Source organism: Lissotriton helveticus, chromosome 3_1 (genome assembly GCF_964261635.1).
Source record: "Lissotriton helveticus chromosome 3_1, aLisHel1.1, whole genome shotgun sequence".
NCBI classification, from domain to species: domain Eukaryota; kingdom Metazoa; phylum Chordata; class Amphibia; order Caudata; family Salamandridae; genus Lissotriton; species Lissotriton helveticus.
In genome coordinates, this window is record NC_136061.1 from 1,541,470,829 (window position 1) to 1,541,492,266 (window position 21,438).

The window sequence follows — 21,438 nt, forward strand, 5'->3', positions numbered from 1 at the left end:
TAGTGACATCCCAAGCATTGAAGGGAAGATCTGGTAAACAATATTGAGGGTAAGCACAAAGGACATGTCACTGGACACAAAGTTGATGGGTTCCACACCTATAACCACCTTGAAGCAGACAATGGAGCATGACGAAGACCCACTCTATGTGCAATGATTCAGGTTGTTTAGGTAGCAGCCTGCAGCATTAGATTGACAGTGTGTTTCAGACAGAGAGGCATTCTCAGTCTAACCACAATAATTCAGAGCCTAGATTTGGAAGAATTCCTGTGCAGATGTTCCCAGGTTGGGATGTCTCGAGAAATAACTGAGAAACAAAATAAAACAGTATACCATGTTGGGTACTCTGTACAGGAAAAATGTAAGCATGTATTTCTCACTAGAATTAGTTTCATATTCCTGCCCCTAGCATTCACAGCATCTCACATAGGCACAACTGGTTCTATTCCATGTACACATCACTGGCACTCACTACATAGCACATACCCACCACAGGCACTGGTCCATCAACATTCATGCTCCTGGCATTCGTTCCGTCCTACATACCTGTGAACTCGATGTCCACAAAGACTTTGATCAGGGCCTCTGCAAGATGTGCTGCATGGCGGTAGGAGCAGAAGACTCGTTCTCGTTGGAAGACACTGGACAATAAAGGGTTCTGAATAGTCTCCAGATGGGGCATCACTGCCTCCAGCACTTCCGCCAGCTTAGCACGAAGGTGGGGGTTCTTCATCCTGCAGGCACATGCAAAATCATGTTGGGATCCGGGGCAGAACGGGGAGGACATACACTGCAAGGTACAGGGATACGATTGGAAGACAATTCTGATGGCAAGTGCTCCCACCTATCTGTGATGTAGAAATTGCACAGACAGGGCAAGTGGGGGCGAGTGATACAAATGCATGGATACAAGGGGCACACAGATGTGGACAAGTAATCCGTGAAACAGAAGCCACTAACAATAGTGTGCAAGGGCAAGATAAGAATGGAATCTCAAGATACATGCAATGGTAGATGTGCAACGTGGGACATACATAGTGGTGCCTACTACACAGAGCTGAGATCATTAAGACAGATAGCAAGACACTGAGGTTCCATAGGGGCAGGGAGCTGAGCCAGATGAAATAGCCACATTTTGCATACTATTGGAACAAGAGAGTCATTCAGTTGGGCATTGGTGTCACACAAGAAGTCAGCAGACAGCTACGAGCACACACTATAGAAGACTCGAATATCACCGGCATATGGAGATATATGCTATATTTTAAAACTAGTTAGATGAGTGTTCTGGAGGAAGACTATTGAGAGTTTGTAGGCTTTTCCACAAATTAGGGTAGTGATGAAAGCAGACATTTGATGCTAGTACTGCAGGAGAGTATTCTACCACACTTTAAACCACAAACCAGAATGACGTCTTACAAGATCACCAAGCACATGCCCTTTAGTACGACATTTCTCTACACCATCATTGTGCCAGCAGTTAAAAAGATTGTCATTCCACCTCAAAGTACATCTTGTCACCATGGACCATATGTGTGGCTTCCTCAGCTCTGTTGGTTGGCTGATGGCAGTAGCACAGAAAGGAAGGAAAGAAAGGAAAATGCTACTTACCAGTATGCATCTGTTCTTGGTATGTAGAGCTGCAGATGAACACACTGTGCATAGATCGCCATCTGGTGTTAGGCCCGGATGTTTGCACTTGTTTTTGTCTTGGAGATAGGTGACTCCTGCTTTGGATGATAGTGCGCATGGGCATCGGCTACATCTTCAGATTGTTTTTCGCCAGCAGGGAAATAGAGTTTTGTGAGAGACAGAAAAAATGCCCATGTATGCTGTATCTACATAAGATAATACTGTAAAAGATAAAGGTAGCCGGGGAGGTGAGTGGGTGTGTGTGGATCTGCAGCTCTACATGCCAAGAACAGATGCATACTGGTAAGTAGCATTTTTCGTTCGAGGCATATGAGCTGCAGATCACACACTGTGCATAGATTGTATAGCAGTACCCCTCCTTAGCGGCGACCACCAATATCTGTTGCAGTAGTTTGAAATAGTTTTTTTAAGTACAACCTGGCCCACACTAGCTTGTGGTTTTGTTTGCACATCTATACAATAGTGCTTTGTGAATGTGTGCGGTGCAGACCATGTAGCTGCTTTGCAAATGTCATCTAAGGGACTGTTCCCTAAAAATGCCATTGAAGCCACTATCTTTCGGGTAGAGTGGGCTTTAGGGGGAATAGTTAATGTACGTTTTGCTTTGTAATAGCAAATTTGTATGCATTTGCAATCCACCTTGCAGTGGTTTGGTTTTGCGAAAAGGTTTTGTTCTTTAAATGTAATAAAAGGAGTGCTCTTTTTACATCCAGAGTATGAAGAGCTCTTTCTGTGACTGTTTTGGTTGCGAGAAGAATACTGGCAACTCCACAGACTGATTGAGGTGAAAGGGAGAAATAACCTTAGGGAGGAATTTGGATTGGTTTTGAGAACCACTTAGTTATGATGGAGTTGTAAAAATGGTTCTTCAACAGTGAGTGCCTGTAGCTCACTGACTCTACTAAGGGAAGTAATGGCCACCAGGAAAGCGACTTTCCATGTTAGAAATTGTAACTAGCATTTGTGCAGTGGTTCAAAAGGAGGGCCCATTAGTCTTGTGAGAATTTTTTTTAAATTCCACACAGGTGAGGGTGGTACCCTGGGAGGAATTATTCTTTCAAGGCCTTCCATAAATGCTTTAATGGCAGGTAACCTGAATAGCGACAAGTGTTGTCTATTTTGTAGATAGGCTGCTATGGCAGCGAGGTGTAACCTAATGGATGTGATGCTAGATTACACCTTTGAAGATGTAGTAGAGAACCTATGAGGTGTTGGATAGACACATCTAAAGGATTGATGGTGTTGTTGTGACAGTACATCACAAATATGTTCCACTTGGCTGCATAGCAGGCTTTAGTGGGGGAGGGGGGGGGGGGGGTGTCTAGCCTCTCTGATAACATTCATACAGTCAGGTGGAAGGTTAAGGTAACCAAACTCTAAGACCTGAGGAGCCAGATCGCTAGGGTGTGCTGTGCTGGGTCCGGGTGTCTGATCTCTCCACGGTTCTGGGTTAAGAGGCGTGGGGAGAGGTGTCGTTTTTGGTGCCGGACTACAGATAATTCCAGTAATGTGGTGTACCACAGATGTATGGCCCGTGTTGGAGCAACTAGGATGAGAGTCAGTGAGTGTTGCTGCTGTTTGCACACCACCAGTGGAATGAGTGGGAGAGGCGGAAAAGCATACGCAAATCTGCCTGACCAATACATCCATATCGCATTGCCTTTGGACAGTGGGTATGGATATCTGGTGGCGAAGCTTGGGCGTTTGGTGTAGTGTGTGGCGAAGAGATCGATCTCTGGTTGTCCCCACATGTGGAAAACGGTTAAAGAACTTGCGGAAGAAGTTCCCACTTGTGAATCTGTTGCGCCTGACAACTTAACAGATCTGCTATGTTCTGGACTCCTGGATAATGTTGGGCTAGGAGAAAAATTTTCTGGGGAATAGCCTATCTCCATATGCTTTTAGCTAGTTGAGAGAGCTGTAAGCAGTGTGTCCAGCCTCGTTTCTGTATGTAGTACATTGCTGTCATGTTGTCCGTGCGGACTAGGACAGTTTTGCCTGATATTTGTTTCTGGAATGACCTGAACGCCAGAAATATGGCTAGTAACTCCAGGATGATTGATGTGGAGTAACCTTTGTTGAGGCGTCCATATGCCCTGCATGGTGTGATGTAACAGATGAGCTCCCCAGCCAGAGAGCGATGCGTCCGCTGTTAGCACAATCTGTGGAACTGGCTCGATGAACGGTCGCCCTTTTGAAAGGTTTTGGGTGTTCCACCATTGCAGAGAAAGATGCATGCGGCCGTCCACCAACACCAGATCTGTTAGCTGACCTGGAGCCTGGTTCCACTGACGTGCGAAGCATTCCTGTAGAGGACGCATCTGGAGTCTTGCCTGAGGTACTATAAAGATGCAAGGGGCCATCATCCCTATCAACTGCATGAACACTCGAGCTGGAAGAGAGTGTTGCGACTGAAATTTAGTTATAAGGCTTTGTATGCTTGCTATCTTGGGTGGACTGGGATATGCAAGTGCTTTTGTGGTGTTTATTGTGGGACCGAGGTACTGTTGTATGTGGGACTTTGCGTGGTTTATGGTAAACCCCAAGTAGTGGAGTAGTTGGATTGTAGCGCAAGTGTGATGTACACACTGGCTGTATGAATCTGCTTTTATGAGCCAGTTGTCTAGGTATGGAAGACATGAATTTGCTGTCTTCTTAGGTGAGCTGCAACCACCGCCAGACATTTGGCGAAGACTCTGGGTGCTGTGGTGACTCCGAATGGGAGTACCTTGAATTGGTAATGTGGACCGTCCACTACAAACCGAAGATATTTCCTGTGAGAGGTGTGAATGGGAATGTGGAAGTAGGCGCCCTTGGGAACTAAAGTGGTAAGGAAATCGCCTTGTGTGAGAAGAGGAAGGACCTGTTCAAGTGTGACCATATGAAAATGGTCTGATTGTATGTAAAGGTTTAGGGGTATGCGGTCTAAAATGGGTCTCAGAGAAAAGTCCTTCTTGGGAATGAGGAAGTACAGGGAGTAAACCCCTGTGTTTTGTTGATGAAGGGGAACTGGTTCTATTGCATGTTTTTTTAGGAGGGAAGTACCTCTTGCTTTAGCAGTGTTAAATGTTCTGGTGACATTGGATGCAGTCTGGGTGGTATGTTTGGAGGGATAGAGGTGAGTTCTAGACAATAACCTGATTGAACGATTTGTGTCACCCACCTGTCTGTAGTGATGTTGTTCCAGACAGGTAGGATTTGTAGCAATCTGCCCCCGACTGGAGTGGAATGGTCCGGGGGGAGCGGAGGGAAGTCATTGGGTATGGGTGGAGGCGGAGCGAGTATTGTTGGTTTTGCCTCTCCCTTTGTTATAATTGCCTCTGTAGCCTCCTCTTTGATAACCTCTGGTGAATGAGGTCTGGGTGGGATTTTTATAGGACGTGGAGGGGTTGTCCGAGGAATAGCCTCTGGAGGTACCCTTGTAGGTGGAGCGACGAAAAGAACGTCTGAGAGCTTGCGATTGCAAGACTCCCATTGATTTAGCTGTCGGTGTCTTTTTTCATCTTTCCTAGAGATGAATCCATGGTAGGGCCAAACAGGTGTTGCTGATCAACTGGCTGGTTAAGTATTGTAGTTGGCACTTCTGGTTTGAAACCAGAAATGCGTAGCCACGCATGTCTACGTAGAAGGACACTTGTGTTAATAGCTCTGGAGGCAGTGTCTGCCACGTCTAGAGCGCAACGAATGGAGGTGTTTGTTATGAGTTTACCCTCCTGTATGGGGTAGTTGGCCTTGGTTTTGTATTGGTCAGGAATGTGTTGCAATGGGGTCTCTAGCTCATTATAGTGTTCCCTATCGTACCTAGCTAACAAAGCTTGTGTGTTTGCGATTCGCCATATATTAGCTGCTTGTAACGCTGTACGTTTACAGAAGCGTCCAAGAATTTTGATTCTTTGTCAGGAGGTGGAGCATCCCCCGACGTTTGTGAGTTAGCCCTTTTTCTGGCGGTGGAGACTACTAAAGAATCCAAAGGTATTTGTCCCTTGATGTAAACAGGGTCTGCTGGGGCAGATTTTTATTTTTTCTCTATCCTGGGGTTAATATCCCTAGCCCTAACAGGATCTTAGAACACCTCAGGTGCATGTTTGATTACCCCTTTTAACACAGGGAGAACAGAAGTGAACCTTTGGGATATATCGAATGTGTCCATTAAGAAATCTTCCTCAACAGGGTCTGTATGTAAATCTACCCCATGGTTTCGTGCAGCTCTATGAACGAGCTGGGTGAAACCTATTGTGTCCTCTGGAGGGGAAGGTCTAGAGGGATAGTTGTCATCTTGTGGTACATTCGGGACATCTGGTGTATTCTAATCGTCCCATGGGTCTGGGGTGTAAGGCGGACTAGGATTCCCTAGTGGTTCGTCATCTGTCCCCTGCCTCCCGTCAGAGGTATACTGGTGGAGGAGATGGTGAGGAGAGTGGCGATGGTGTAGGGGAGTGGTGTGAAGGGGAGGCGGAGGCGGAGGTGGTGAAGGAATTCTGAGAGGAGATGTTGCAAGGTCTCTCTTCTTTGGTGGAGGTGGAGCCGGTAGAGGCTTGTCCACTGGTCTCTTTATGGAGCTGAGAATCGGTTGACCTGTTTTTGGGTCTTTTACCAGAGTTTTTAGGTTGGATCCGGTTTAGAAAGCTCTTCTGGTTGAGGCTGGTCTTCTATCTTTTTCGGTTCCGAAGGCTTGCGTGGCATCAAACCTGGAGTGGATTTATGCTCTTTTGGCTTGAAAGCGTGAGCTTTTGTAGTCTCTGAAGGAGCCTGCGGTACTGGTAGGTTTTCCGGTTCCGAGTGTTTTTTCGGCTCCGACGGTTGAACATCTGTACTCTTTGGAAGTGGCTTTTTACTCTGTTTGATTACTTTTTCGGGGTCGAGGGGTTGGTGCTAGTAGGTTTAGGTGCTGAGTGCGTCGATGTGGAGGCAGTGCTCGGCATGGAAGAGGAGGATGGTTTCTTTTTGGGTGCCGGGGTTTGACTTTCGGCACCGACGGCAGACTGACTCTATCCAGAGTGGCCTGAAGGCTTGTTTGTGGAATTCTTTGCCGGGCCCGAAGGCAGGGCGTGAGAAGTTTTGTCTCGGTGTGCACCTAGGCCCGAAGGTGAAGGTGTTACCGAAGCCTTTTTTGGTGGTGGAGGGGTCGACGTCACTACTTACGACCCGCTGCCCAGGAGTGATGCTTTCGACGTCGGAGTCATTGGCTTCTTCTTCGACCCGCTCCAGCTCTGGCACATAGACGCCTTCCTGGAAGATGTAGTCGGGGATGGATGTCGACGAGCGAGCTATGCTTCTTCGAGCTAGACGATCCCAAATGGTTTTCTTGGAGCGAAAAGAGGCACAAGCTGGACAGTCTCTGGCCTCGTGCTCCAGAGAAAGCCAGAGGTTACACACCTCATGAAGGTCTGTGTGTGGAAAATTCGATCTACATTGAGGACACTTTGTAAAAGGAGTCCTTTCCATGTAAAAGGAGTCCTTTCCATGAGCCAGATGTAATGGCCTAGGTAGGCCCAAAAGCCTTAGTCGACGACCGGAATTGAGGACTTCGAAGTAGAAGAGATGCACGACAACTAGGGATCACGATCGAAACAATACCGGAAAAGGGTGAAGGATTGCGCGTTAAAAGTTGTATCAGTAACGGCACGGTATTGGAGCACGATAAACACATCCGAACCCGATGGCGGACAAAAACAATTTGAAGATGGAGCCCATGCCCATGCGCTCTATCATCCAAAGGAGGAGTCACCTATCTCGTGACTTCCAAAGACTTTTCCAAGACAAAAACAAGTGCAAACATACGGGCCCTGCACTAGATGGCGATCTATGCGCAGTGTGTGATCTGCAGCTCATATGCCTCGAACATACAATTCCTGCCATACAGGACGTTAACATCCTGGTACAAGGGCTCTCACTACTCTAGACTGTCGTCCTAATATGAATTCCTCTCTTTTTGTTACAGTCCACTCCCCACCTTCAGGGTCAAGTAGACCTCCTCTACGGTCATTGTCCTGGGTATAAGGGTTTCTTACCTTTCTAAATTACCAATCCTAGGTCGATGAGGACCTTTCTAAACTCCATGTCCTGTACCCCCAGCCCAGGACACTATGCATTATGGGTCATCAAGGAGTTTGCAGCACTACATTTCAAGTATGTGCCAGCATTGTTCGGGTAGCTCTTTAAAATACTCAGCCTAGTACAGAGGGTCTTTACATCTAAACACTCCTAGTCTGGTGCACAGGAATAGTCCACTTTCAATTCGGCCTGCCCTGTGCCAGTAGGGTCTAATCACCTTCCTACATCTCATCCTATGCCTGCAAATGCTCCTCACCTTTCTACACTCCCAGTGAAGATAGTGACAAAGTGCAGAACATGCTCCAGGGAGTCTGCAGAGGTCTCCAGGATGTCATCAGCAAAGCGCCTCAGGAAGATGAAGAAGTCCCCAAGGTTATCAGCAAAGAACTCTGCAAGCAAAACAGGTGTTATGGTTAGGGGTGGAATAGCAGTATACAATAGTATCTGGGGAGTCAGGCGGTATATTGGGGGCTGGAGGATTAGAGCTGCTGGCTCCCCAGAACACATTTACTGAAATATAGATTGAGCATGTGCCTATATGGTCATGTCCTCCTTACAGACAATTCAAGAGGAAAGAGGTGGGCGAAAATATCAAGGTACACAGATATAGAAATTTAAAAGGGATTGTTGCAGGAAGCTGGCTCTTTGCACTATACTTTTTGGTATATCATATCAAGAGTACAGGTATTTCCTTATGAGTGGACAGGGACTTGCCCTAGCAATCCCAATGTGCCCTTCTAGGGGGTAATGTGAGATTTCCAAATACACACAAAGGGCCAGATGTAGGTGGCTAAATACCGGTCTGTAACGCTGGAAATTCAATAAATTTCTGCGTTACCGACCGGTATTTGGCTGAGTGCAATGTAGGAGACTTTAAACCTAGAAGCAAAATAAGGAATCGCAAAATAGCGATTCCTTATTTTGCTCTTGCATTTAAGGAATCGGAAATACCGATTCCTTAAATGCAATGCACGTAGCACTAAAAACAGTGCACTTCAGACTCAAGGAATCACTATTTACCACCAACTTCAAGTTGGTGGTAAGTAGTGATTTCCTTTCAAAAAGCACTTTTTTGCTTTTTGAAATGAGCCATGTGGAACACATCCATGCCCTTAGGGCATGTATGAGTGCCACATGTGCACACATGCACCATTCAGGGGTGCAACAGGGTGTCATTTGGACAAACTGCCACCCTTGAAATAGAGAATCGCTAATAGTGAATCTCTTCCCATTCATTCCTATGGGCCTCCTAGCCCATAGGAATGAATGGCTAGGTATTCCTTAATAACGAATCTCGATTACCGATTCGTTATTAACGAATGTTAAGGAATCGCTAATATTTTAGCGATTCCTACATACATTCCATTTAGTGAGTCCTTAATAGCGATTCGGTAAAAATCGCTATTAAGAACTAGCTAAATGGAAGTTACCTACATCTGGCTCAGTCAATGACAAGGATACACACAACTCAATAAGGAGATCCACAACAGTTTATAAAAATAACACATTTATATACATTTAGGCACCAGACTCAATATGATCAGATAAGTACGTTTTGAGATTGAAATACTTTTAGTGCAATTTTCATAGGCGGCAATGTTATCCTATAGGAGGAAAAACAAATACTGCATACAAGTTCTTTGCAGTGACTTATGAGACCAATCCTCAGGAGTTAGGGTGAGTACAGGCCAAAATTCAAGGCAACACCAGCAGGTTACCTTCAGCTACACTAGGACGGCAGGTGCAGTGGTGTAATACAGCATTGGGTGCCCAATGTTTATCTATGGGGACTGGTCTTTGTTAAAAGAGCCTATAGGTTTGGACTGGAAGGTCAGTTGGGCTGAAACAGGGGAGCTAAGGCCTCACGACGCTCGGGGACACCTTTGATCCACTTTTCCACATGCCAGGTGCGACAGGTTCAGAGGTACTTTGAGGCGTGTGGGTTTTGTCACTGAAGACATTCACGGTTGAGGGGGCCTGCACACAGAGGCTGCAAGCAGCGTCCGGAAGTCCATAGAGGACAAGTCAAAGGTAGCCTTTATCTCTGGAGGGTTGGGGGACCACACTGGAACAGTTGGCCCACTTCAGCGGGCTAGGAGGCTCGGATTTAATGGTGCTTTCAAGTGTTGGGTTTTGGCAATCTGGAGTTCTCACAGTTCTCCTGGGGTGCCTGTAGGATGCAGGGAAGCTGCTCCATGGGAGTTCCTGGTTCTTGAGTGAAGTGATGGCAAGTCTCCCAGGGTTTGGAGAGACAGCAGCTGCAGAACTTTGGCGCAACTGTCAAAAGTCAGCATATAGGCCGGCAGGGTTGGCGCAGTCACTGGTTCTTCAGTACAGTTCTTGTGACTCTTTACCTCCTTTACATTTAGGGGTTTTAGGAGAGTGTAGCGTAGTAGCCAATGTGCTACCTACCCCTGAGGTCACAATGCCCCCTATATGACCACTTACTGTTCGAAGTGGGCACCCTGTCCTAGAGTTCCTAAGTTTGCCATCACAAAGATGGCAGACTCTGAAATTTCATCTTCACTTCAGGTATCCAAACTTAGTGGTGGAACTATCCTGAAGCTCAACATGCCTCTCTTACTACTAACTTCCCCACTTTATCCAGGCACATAATGGGACCTGGTCACGGGGAGGGGCGTGGAGGTGGAGGTGGTTGGCATCCTCTCCTGTGAGGGAAGGAAAATGCTACTTACCAGTATGCATCTGTTCTTGGCATGTAGAGCTGCAGAGTTGTACACTTAGCATTAGATCGCCACCTGGTGTTGTTGGGCTCGGATGATTGCATGTTGTTGTCGTCTTGGAAGAAGTCTTTTGTAGTCACGAGATAGGCGACTCCTCCCTTGGACGATAGTGCGCATGGGCATCGGCTCCATCCTTAGATTGTTTTTCGCCATGATGGGAAATGATGGAGTTAGTAGAAATAAAGAAAGGATGTCCATGTGTATATCTAATTAAGATGAAACTGGAACACAAACAGGTCCCTGGGAGGCGGGAGGGTGTGTACAACTCTGCAGCTATACATGCCAAGAACAGATGCATACTGGTTCGAGGCAAATGAGCTGCAGATTGTACACTTTAGCATAGATTGTGCAGCAGTGTCTCCCCTAATGTGGTCGCCTGTATCTGTTGTAGTAGTTTGAAAGAGTTTTTAGAACAGTTTGACCTACTGCTGCTTGGCTTGCACATCAACACAGTAGTGTTTAGTGAAGGTGTGTGTTGTATACCATGTTGCTGCCTTGCATAGGTCTTCTAGGGGGATGTTCCCTATGAGAGCCATAGAGGCTCCTAGTTTGCTTGTGGAGTGCACTCTAGGAGGAACTGTTTTGCTTTTTGATAGCATATTTGTATACATTTTACAATCCACCTTGCAATTTCAGCTTTAGAGATGGGGTTGCCCTTATGTGGTGGAGAGAAAGCTACAAACAATTGCTTTGTTTTGCGAAAGGATCTGGTCCTATCTATATAATAGAGAAGAGCTCTTTTAACGTCTAGTGTGTGTAGAGCTCTTTGTGCTACAGAGTCTAGGTTTTGGAAAAACACCGGTAACTCTACAGATTGGTTTAAATGAAACCGAGTAATAACTTTTGGAAGGAATTTAGGATTTGTTCTGAGAAAAACTTTATTACGGTGTAATTGTAAAAATGGTTCTTGTATAGTGAAAGCTTGTATCTCACTAACTCTTCTAAGAGAGGTGGCTACTAGAAAAGCTGTTTTCCATGTGAGGAAACACTGGAGAGGGTGGTAACCTGGGAGGAATGATTCTTTTTAATCCTTTGATAAATGCTTTAAAAGCAGGCCCTCTAAATAAAGACAGATGTTGTCTATTTTGTAAATATGGTGCAATTGCTGCTAGATGTAGGCGTATAGATGAATATGCCAAGTTACATCTTTGTAAATGTAGAAGGTAGCAAATGATATTTTGGATGGAAGCATCTAGGGGATCAATTTGGTTATTGTTGCAGCAAATGGCAAATCTTTTCCATTTAGCAGCATAGCAAGCTCTAGTAGTAGGTCTTCTGGCTTCTTTAATGAAATTCATACAGTCTGGTGGTAGGTTAAGATAACCAAACTCTAAGACCTCAGGAGCCAGATCGCCAGATTCAGTTGGCTTGGGTCTGGATGTCTGATGTCTCCATGATTCTGCGTTAGCAGGGATGGTGTCAGAGGTAGTTTTTGGTGTGGAACTAGTGATAGTTCTAGCAGTGTTTTATACCACGGTTGGCGTGCCCATGTGGGAGCTACTAAAATCAGTTTGAGCGACTATTGTCGTAGCTTGCGCGGTATTAGTGGTAGTGGCGGAAAAGCGTACGCAAATCTGCCTGACCAGTTCATCCATATCGCATTGTCTTTGGACAGCGGGTGTGGAAACCTGGCGGCGAAGGTTGGGCATTTTGCGTTTTCGTGTGTGGCGAACAGATCTATGTCTAGATGACCCCACTTGTGAAAGAATGGTAGAAGAACTTGCGGATGTAGTTGCCATTCGTGAATTTGTTGTGTCTGTCGACTTAACAGATCTGCTATCTGATTTTGAACTCCTGGAAGGTGTTCTGCTAACAGATATATGTTTTGTGGAATGGCCCATCTCCAAATGTTCTGTGCAAGCTGGGACAGCTGTAGAGTGTCTCCCCCCCCTATTTTTGTACATAGTACACGGCTGTCATGTTGCCCGTCCAGAATAAGACAGCTTTGTTTTGTACTTGGAATGTTTTGAGCACTAAGAATATTGCTAGCAGCTCTAGGTGGTTGATATGGAACGATCTTTGTTGAATGGTCCATTGTCCTTGAGTTGTATGATGTAGGAGATGGGCTCCCCATCCTGTGAGAGATGCGTATGCTGTAAGTATTATTTGTGGAACAGGTTCGAGGAACGGCCGCCCTTTTGTCAAGTTTTTGGTGTTTCACCACTGCAGAGAGCATTGTGTGTGGCTGTCTACCAACACCAGGTCTGTTAGTTGTCCTTGAGCCCGATTCCACTGTTGTGCTAGACATTCCTGTAACGGACGCATTTGCAGTCTTGCATATGGTACAATAGAGATGCAAGATGCCATCATGTCTATTAGTCTCATGAACATTCTGGCTGGGAGAGTGTGTTGATGTTGAAACTTTGTGACTAAGGCTTGAATGCTCTGTATCCTTGCTGGACTGGGATACGCAAGAGCTGTAGACGTGATTATTGTAGCCCCTAAATATTGATGTACATGAGAGGGCTGTAGGTGCGACTTGGTGTAGTTGATTGTGAACTTTAAGTCGTGCAATTTTTGAATAGTTTGATGTGTGTGTTGGACACACTGATTGAACGACTTGGCTTTTATGAGCCAATCGTCTAGATATGGGAAGACATGTATCTGTTGTCTTCTGAGATGTGCTGCTACTACTGCTAGGCATTTTGTGAACACTCTTGGTGCAGTTGTTACCCCGAATGGAAGGACTTTGAATTGATAATGCTGTCCTTCCAGTACAAACCTCAGATACTTCCTGTGAGAAGGATGTATGGGAATGTGGAAGTAGGCGTCCTTTAGATCTAGTGTTGTAAGGAAGTCGCCTTGTTGCAGCAATGGGAGCACTTGTTGTAAAGTGATCATATGAAAATGATCTTAGTGTATACATTGATTGAGGGGCCTGAGGTTGAGAATTGGTCTCAGTGTCCCGTCCTTTTTGGGTATTAGAAAATACAGCTAATAAACCCCTGTTCCTTGATGTTGTAAAGGAACTATTTCTATTGCGTCCTTTTGAAGAAGTGATCGGACTTCTTGTTTGAGCAGTATAAGATGTTCGGCAGACATTGGACGCTGCCTGGGTGGTATGTGTGGGCGGTAGCTGTAAGTTCGAGGCAGTAGCCATACTGGATAATTTGTCTTACCCACTTGTCTGTTGTGATAGAATTCCAGACATGTAGGAACTGTGTTAGTCTGCCCCCCACAGGAGTGGAGAGCTGTTGGGGGAGCAGAGGGAAGTCACGGTATTGTGGTGGAAGAGCTTCTATTATTGTTGTTACCTCGACCTCTTCCTTTATTGTTGTTGCCTCTATAGCCTCCTCTAAAATATCCTTTACTGGAGGATGTCTGTGTATTGGATTTAAAGGAAGATGTATTGTCTGCTCCAGTCTGTTTGGAGCCTCCTCTATAGAAGGAGCCTCTAGCTTGTGTGGATTGCAAAGCTCCCATAGATTTGGCAGTATCGGTATCTTTCATCATTTTCTCAAGTGCTGTGTCTACCTCTGGTCCAAACAATTGATGTTGGTTGAATGGCTGATTTAAGATGGTAGGTTGCACTTCCTGCTTAAATCCTGAAATGCGTAGCCACGCATGATGTCGAAAGAGGACACTAGTGTTTACAGCTCTAGATGCAGTGTCTGCTACATCAAGTGCACACTTGATTGAGGCATTTGAAATTAGCTTGCCTTCTTGTATAAGGTTGTTTGCCTGCGCCTTATATTGGTCAGGTAGATGTTGTAGTAATGTCTCAAACTGATCATAGTGAGCCCTGTCATATCTTGCAAGGAGGGCTTGTGTGTTAGCAATACGCCATGTATTGGTAGCTTGTGCAGCTATCCTTTTCCCTGAAGCATCTATTACCTTAGATTCTTTATCAGGGGGTGGTGCTTCACCTGATGTCTGAGTTTGCTCTTTTTCTAGCATTTGACACGACTAGGGATTCTAAGGGTAGCTGTCCTTTAATGTAGGCAGGATCCCCAGGAGCAGGCCTGTACTTTTTCTTAATTCTAGGGTTTAGAATCCTAGGACGTACAGGATCTTTAAATACGTCTGGAGCATGTTTGATGACCCCTTTAATGATCGGAAGAATTTGAACAGACCTTTGTGATTGTTCAAACGTATCGAATAAAACGTCTTCCTCGGTCTCATCTGAATGCATGGTGACCCCATGATAAATGGCAGCCCTATTCAGTAAGTGCCCAAAACCAATATTGTCTTCTGGGGGAGAAGGTTTTGATGGATATGAATGTGGGTCAGAAATATCAGGCACACCCTGTGGGTTTGGGTACTCCCAATCTGGATTGTCAATAGGGTAGGGAAAAGGCTCATCTGGGTCTACCCCTTCCCCTATGTTATACTCATCATCATCATCATTTGGAGGTGTATGTGGTTAAGAATGAGGAGGAGAGTTTTCAGGAGGATTTTGAGGTGAAATGTTAAGAGGAACAGGAGATGAAGGAGAAGGAAGTATAGGAGAAGAAGAAGGGCGCATAGGAGATGTGGCAGAGTCCTCCTTCTTGACAGGCACTGCAGGTGTAGGTGCTGTGTTTTGTAGTGGATACATGACCTGTATTTTGGTCAATGTAGATTTTTTGTAGAGGATCAGGTTGTAAAAGGTCTTCTCCTTGCGGAACCTTTGCTGGCGCCGATTTTTCGGTTCCGGGAGTTGTTACTGTGTCCTTTGGCGTAGATTTCGGCACCAAAGGTATTGTTTTCGGAGTCGTAGGCTGTTTCGAGGGCTTGCACACATCGCAATCAGGCCTTGCAGGTTTCGGTACCAAAGATATTGGCTTCGGAGTGGAAGCTGGACTCGTCGGCCTCAGACGCTGGCTTCATAGTTTTGTCTTTAGAAGTCGATGGTTTCGGAGACGGGAATTCTTTCGGTTTCGGTGCCGAGGGAGCTGGTGGAATCGGCACGTGCGGCTTGTTCGGTAAGGAGCTACCGGACGCTTTGAGTATTTTCTTCGGAGTCGGGCTCGATGGCGGGGCTTTATAAGTGTTTTTTCGGTCGCGACTGGGTCCCGGAGGCGGAGTTTTGACCTTTGCGTTAGATTTGGGTGGTGGGTATGGGGCAGGGGCAGTTGTACTCACGCGCTGACCCGATGGTATGGAGTCATCGGAGTCGTCTGCCTCGGCTATGATTTGGAGATCGTCTGAATCTTCTTCGGGAACGAGCAGAACTTCTTCGTCGAAGATATCCACCGGGTCTGGAGCCGATCTCTGCATGTCGTGTCGACGGGCCCTCCGATCTCGAATGGTCTTCTTGGATTGAAAGGACGCACAGGCTGTACAGCTGGATTCGTCGTATTCTGGCGATAAGCACAGGTTACAGACCTCGTGATGGTCACTGTGTGGAAACTTTGTTACACACTTGTGGCATCTTTTGAATGGCGTCCTATCCATGAGGTGTAGGCCTCACGGCGTGGATAGGCCCAACGGCCCGCGTCGACGACCGGAATCGAGCTGATGGAGTCGAGATGACGTGTGTAGATATCGAAAGTGGTTTCGTGAAGTTTGAATAAGTTTTTACGCGTCGAAGTACTAGAAAAGTAGATTTCGAACCGGAGCGGTAAAGTTTCATCCGAACCCAGTGGCGGAAAAAACCAATCTAAGGATGGAGCCGATGCCCATGCGCACTATCGTCCAAGGGAGGAGTCACCTATCTTGTGACTACAAAAGACTTCTTCCAAGACGACAACAACATGCAATCATCCGAGCCCAACACCAGGTGGCGATCTAATGCTAAAGTGTATAATCTGCAGCTCATATGCATCGAACACCAGATTCGCATAACAAAGGCATTGGGCTCTTTGACACACTCTACTTTGGAATGCTTATTTGCGGGACATACAGAAGGAGGGGCTGTAAACACCCCCTGCCTGAGTACGCTTTGTTCCTGACCTCCTGAGAGCAAAGGCTCTCACCCCTGGGGGTCAGAAACTAGTCTGAGGTGGCAGGCTGGCTAGGACAATATAATATAATATCCACATTTTGTAAAGCGCACAATCACCCGTTAGGGTCTCTAGGCGCTGGGGGCCGTCGGGAAGATTAAGCAAGCTATTGCCCAGAGTCACATGGTGCTGGGCTAATCTGCCGCCGGTGCCGGGGATCGAACCGTGATCCCCAGATTCCGGAGTCAGTCGCCCTGGCCGCGGCGCCACACCTCTTCCACAAGTCAGTCAGCACACTAGTAGTTGGTAGGTTTTCCGGGGTACCTCCAAGGTGCCCTCTGGGTGTATGTATTAATAAAGCAAAACACACAAGATGATGGACAGAATGTTGCACAATGGCAAAACATTCACCCCAGTCACAGATCTGGGTTTAATCCATCGTTATTTTGCTCACCAAGCCACCCCAGTTCAGACATGGCCATATGCAAATCAGTCTTGACCCTGTGCCTCATGGGAACAGTCCAGCCCGAACTGCCAAGCCATGTCTTCCCTGGACCGGAATCAAGCATCCTAGGACCGGTTTCTGGCTTTTAGCCGTCTTCAGCCAGGATAGCTTGACACCAGTGGCTTAGTGAGCACGGGACCCACGTCTGGGCATACCCTTCCCACATAGGGTGAACAGCAACACACACAACATGATGGACAGAATGTTGCACAATGGCAAAACATTCACCCCCAGTTACAGATGTGGCTGGACTGTTCCCATGAGGCACAGGGTCAAGGCTAATTTGCATATGGCCATGTCTGATCTGGGGTGGTGTGGAGTGCAAAAAAAAAGATGGATTTAGGCCCAGATCTCTGTACTGGGGTGAATGTATGACATTGTTCTGCATTCTGTCCATCAACTGTTATTTTTGCATTGGTCACCCCGAGTGGGATGGGTATGCTCAGACGTGAGTCCCATGCTCTCCACACCACTGGAGTCAAGCTATCCTGGCTGAAGACGGCTGATAGCCAGAAACCGGTCCTAGGATGCTTGATTCCGGTCCAGGAAAACATGGCTTGGCAGTTCGGGCTGGACTGTTCCCATGAGGCACAGGGTCAAGGCTGATTTGCATATGGCCATGTCTAATCTGGGGGTGGTGTGGAGTCCAAAAAAACGATGGATTTAGGCCCAGATCTCTGTACTGGGGTGAATGTATGACATTGTTCTGCATTCTGTCCATCCACTGTTATTTTTGTATTAATAAAGTAAGCACTGGAATTAGTGTGGGTTTATTAATACGAGATGTTTGAAACCATCATGTAGCTGGAGATCTCACTTTCGACCAGTGTCCAGCATGTGTGCTTGAAATGGCTTCCCTGGTCACGTGTACTGGCAGTAATTGAACTGGCCAGCACAGGGGCATCTGCTCATGCAGATATTTCCACACATATAGTATAATGCACCATGCCTTGGGGCTGTAAAGTGACTTACAAATATTACATGCACTTGTAGGGGGCATGGCACACAGGGATGTGACATGTCACGTTTTCACTTTTTAGAGCACCAAGACCTGCAGCGGTAGTCTGAATGAGTTTGGTGCTGGGCCACTTAGAGTGTCACAAGATATGCTGCAACTCTTAAGGGCCCTCTTTAGTACCTATGCCCTGGGTATCAGAGGTCCCACTTACTAGGGACTTACAGAGGGGCTAAAGCCTTTGTCACATGTGGCTCTAATGACCAGTTGTCTTGTTGCATCATATACCAGGCGCAAAAAAGTGTAAGTGTAAGTCTGTCTGTCTGTCTGTCTTGCGGGGACTACTGCAACAAAATCCCAGTTTCCTACATTTGTCAGCAAAAACATGTCATGTCTTAAATTCACAAAGAGGAGTTGTGACAGTAGAGTCAACCAAGCCACAGAGTTTGAAGGTGTTGCTACTCTCTGTCAAGGTGTAGGAAGCAGGTTTGTTATATAGTGGACAAAACACCGTGTAAAGAGTCCAAGCAAACCCTAACTGGTTTACCGATGCACAAATTACACCCCAAATGCCTTTTTTTGTTAGTGTGCACGAGCAGTTAGGCATATCAGACGGTAATGCTAACCATTTAGTGCACACACAAAGGCAGTAAGTGAGACACACTAAAAGAAATCACACGCCAATTTACAACAAAAAAAAACACACGTACATTTATATGAATTTAGATAAAGGACTTTCCGAATTATACATTTTTATAGTTATCAAAAGTTGACAGTGTAATTTTTGGGAGCGGTAATGTTACTGTATGGGGTAAAAAAATTGTACTGCATTTGGGCACTTAACAGCAACTTACGGGCCTGTTCTTCTGGACTTAAGGAGAGTATGTGGCAAGGTCAAAGCCTACACCAACAGGTCACCCAAGGAGGCTCTGGGTGTCTAGGTGAAGAGGTATATTACGGCATTGTATTTCCTATTCACTTCAATGAGGAATGGCCTGGTCAGAAAGAGGCTCAAGCTGCAACTGTGGGCCCAATGTGGAGAAACCCACAGTGGGGCTAGACCCGTGAGATGCTAGGGCATGTATGGACACCATTGATCCACTTCTCTGGCTGTGGGACTCGGATGCAGTGGTGTCTTTAGGCATCTAGTTCAGTGCTAGAGTCACTCGTGGTTAGAGGGGGCCTGCAAAAAGAGGCTGTAGGCAGTGACTGGCTGGCTAGACCAAAGGATGGTCTTGTGCGTCTCAGAACCCCATGGGCACCGTCCACTCCCTCAGCCTCAGGGTGTGGGGCGCGGGTGTAGAGGCACTGTGAGGGTCAGGTGGTGGTGGTCAAAGGCTTACTTCTCTATCTTTGATTCTGCAGGAGCACGGTGACCTCTTCCTGGACAGTTGTAGGGGAGTATCTCCTCTACTCCAAGGGACTTTCTTTGGAAAAGCACTGAGTGAGAGTTAGTAACCAATAATCTACTTACCCCTGGGGTCACTACACCCCCTAGGTGACCACTTTCTTTAGGGAGTGGGCATCATCCAGTCCCATAATTCCTAATTCCACCACACACAAGAATGTGGAATTCCTAACTTTGTGTTCACTTAAGGCTGGTCATCCTAGAGAGGTGTTCAGACTGGCAGTGCAACATGCCTCCTGCATAGCTAATTTTCCCACATGTCCTGGTGCCATATTAGCACAGGAAGGGAGTTGCATCTCCCCTGTCTGGGGACACGAGTTGCATATCAAAGGCGGCAGAGGCCATTGAAGCCTCCTGTCTTGATGTGCTGGTTTCCTGGAGGAGGAGGTGTAGGGGAACAGCATTTACAACGCAACTTTTACAACGCAGTACCTCTACCACGCAACTTTTACAACGCAAGTCGTTACAACGACTTGCGCTGGGGGGCACTCTAGGATAGGGAATAGTTAATTTACTATCCAAAACCTTCCCTACTATCCACGGGGACTGGAGTTGGAATAGTAAATTAAACTATTCACTATCCAGCACCCCCCAACGCAAGTCGTTGTAACGACTTGCATTGTGAAAGTTGCGTGGTAAAGGCATGCGTTATAAAAGCATGCGTGGTAATGACATACATCCAAAGGTGTAAACATCTCTCTCCATAGCAGGCATTGTTTCTGGCTTCTGCATGCACGGGTCTCACCTTCTAGGGGGTCAGAAATGTATCTATGGTGGCAAGCTGTAACAGCAGCCAAGGTTTTTAGGAGAATCTCAGAAGGGGTAGGTGCGCTGCCTGGTGTAACCGTTTAGGGAGTTAAATTCAAAGATAGGGATGGTGCGTAAGAGTGGACAGAAAAACCCTTAACCGTCCAAATGGAGAGTCAAAGGGCTCTCACAGACATAGAAACAGCAATACTCTCGCACACAAACACAAGGTATAACATAGGTAACATAAATTGTAAGCAAAAACAGTTATAGCCAAAGAAAGCAGAAGCAGGTGTCCAAGTGTATCTAAAACGTGGGTAGTTTAATTGAGTCCACAATCAGCCGACACGTGTTTCGTCGTGTGGGTGTAGTCACAACGACTCTTCAGGGCTGGGAACAAAAACACAATAGAATGGGTCTAGAATTGTTCATAGCGTACAGCACATCACAGTAGATAGCAATAGTGACTCATGGTGACTAGCGTATCCACCTTTAAAGTGCCGTTATCTTCCATTGAAATGGAAGGGATAGAAGTGACTCGTGTGATAAAGTGACTGTCATGAGCGAGAGGGGAACAATCCCACTTCACATATAATATCAAGAAAAAATCAAGAAAAACATTCCGGCAATATCCAGTGCATTGTAGATTTGTATGTTGCATAGGAGCCTGTGCCGTACACAAAAACACAAAACACAAGATCCAACCTCTTGAAGGTCTCACTAAGCAGTGACAAAAGTATAATCGTGATGTGAAGTGATAAAAAAAAGAGAAAAGTAACAGCATGCAAAATTACGGTGCGCCTGATATAAACAAGGCAAAATTGGACTCGAGGGTTAAAAAGTGCCTACCTGTGGCACGATCTACGGGTTTATAGGTCCAAAAGTGTAGAATCATAAGGCGTCTGAATTAAAGTAAAAGAAAAACGAAAATCATCAGCAAGGGTAGTGCTGATAAAGTGCTAACATCATCAACAGGGGGAAGCAAACAGCAAGGGATAATGCGCTTACCAAATTTTCCATTACGGTTCATGAAGTCAGTAAACCTCCAGAAAATAAGTGTAGAAATTTCTCGACAAAGAACAACCCGGGTACGTGGGTATTCTAATGGCGTAACGCTGTATGGAAAGAAAACCACGTGTTAGAATCTATACACGTGGCCAACTTCTGAGGGATTGTCATATATGTCTATCATGTCACGGGTAAAGGAAAGTACAAACAAAGTACCTCAATACGTGTGAGTATCAAGCTGGTAACGGGAGGGGATCCACTTCCCGCTCTCGAAGTTCGTGGTCTACAAAACAAAGTAGGAAACCGAAGAAACGGTTAGGACAGCATAACGTGTGAGCTGTCTTGGTATCATGATCGTATAAATACGCGATCCTACATGGGCATAAAACGGGGTGTACGTAAACTCTCACCAGAACTGTGGCATCCCTCCTCCTGTGTTTCCCGGTCGCCGTTTTCCAAGTTACGGACACGTGACCGGACACAGGAAGTACTATTTAGGC

At 46.2% G+C, this 21,438-nt stretch overlaps 2 protein-coding genes across 2 annotated transcripts in view; one reads left to right on the forward strand and one right to left on the reverse strand.

The window, feature by feature from the left end:
* LOC144825032 (uncharacterized) overlaps positions 1–21,438 on the forward strand; it is a 418,697-nt gene that overhangs the window by 104,376 nt on the left and 292,883 nt on the right. The gene's annotated exons all lie outside the window — the stretch shown is intronic.
* UBE4A (ubiquitination factor E4A) overlaps positions 1–21,438 on the reverse strand; it is a 167,676-nt gene that overhangs the window by 58,674 nt on the left and 87,564 nt on the right. The window contains exons 12-13 of the mRNA XM_078682249.1: positions 7,964–8,096; positions 547–734 (exon numbers count right to left, since the gene is read on the reverse strand). Coding sequence (XP_078538375.1) covers positions 547–734; positions 7,964–8,096 — 321 coding nt within the window. The remainder of the gene's footprint in view (positions 1–546; positions 735–7,963; positions 8,097–21,438) is intronic.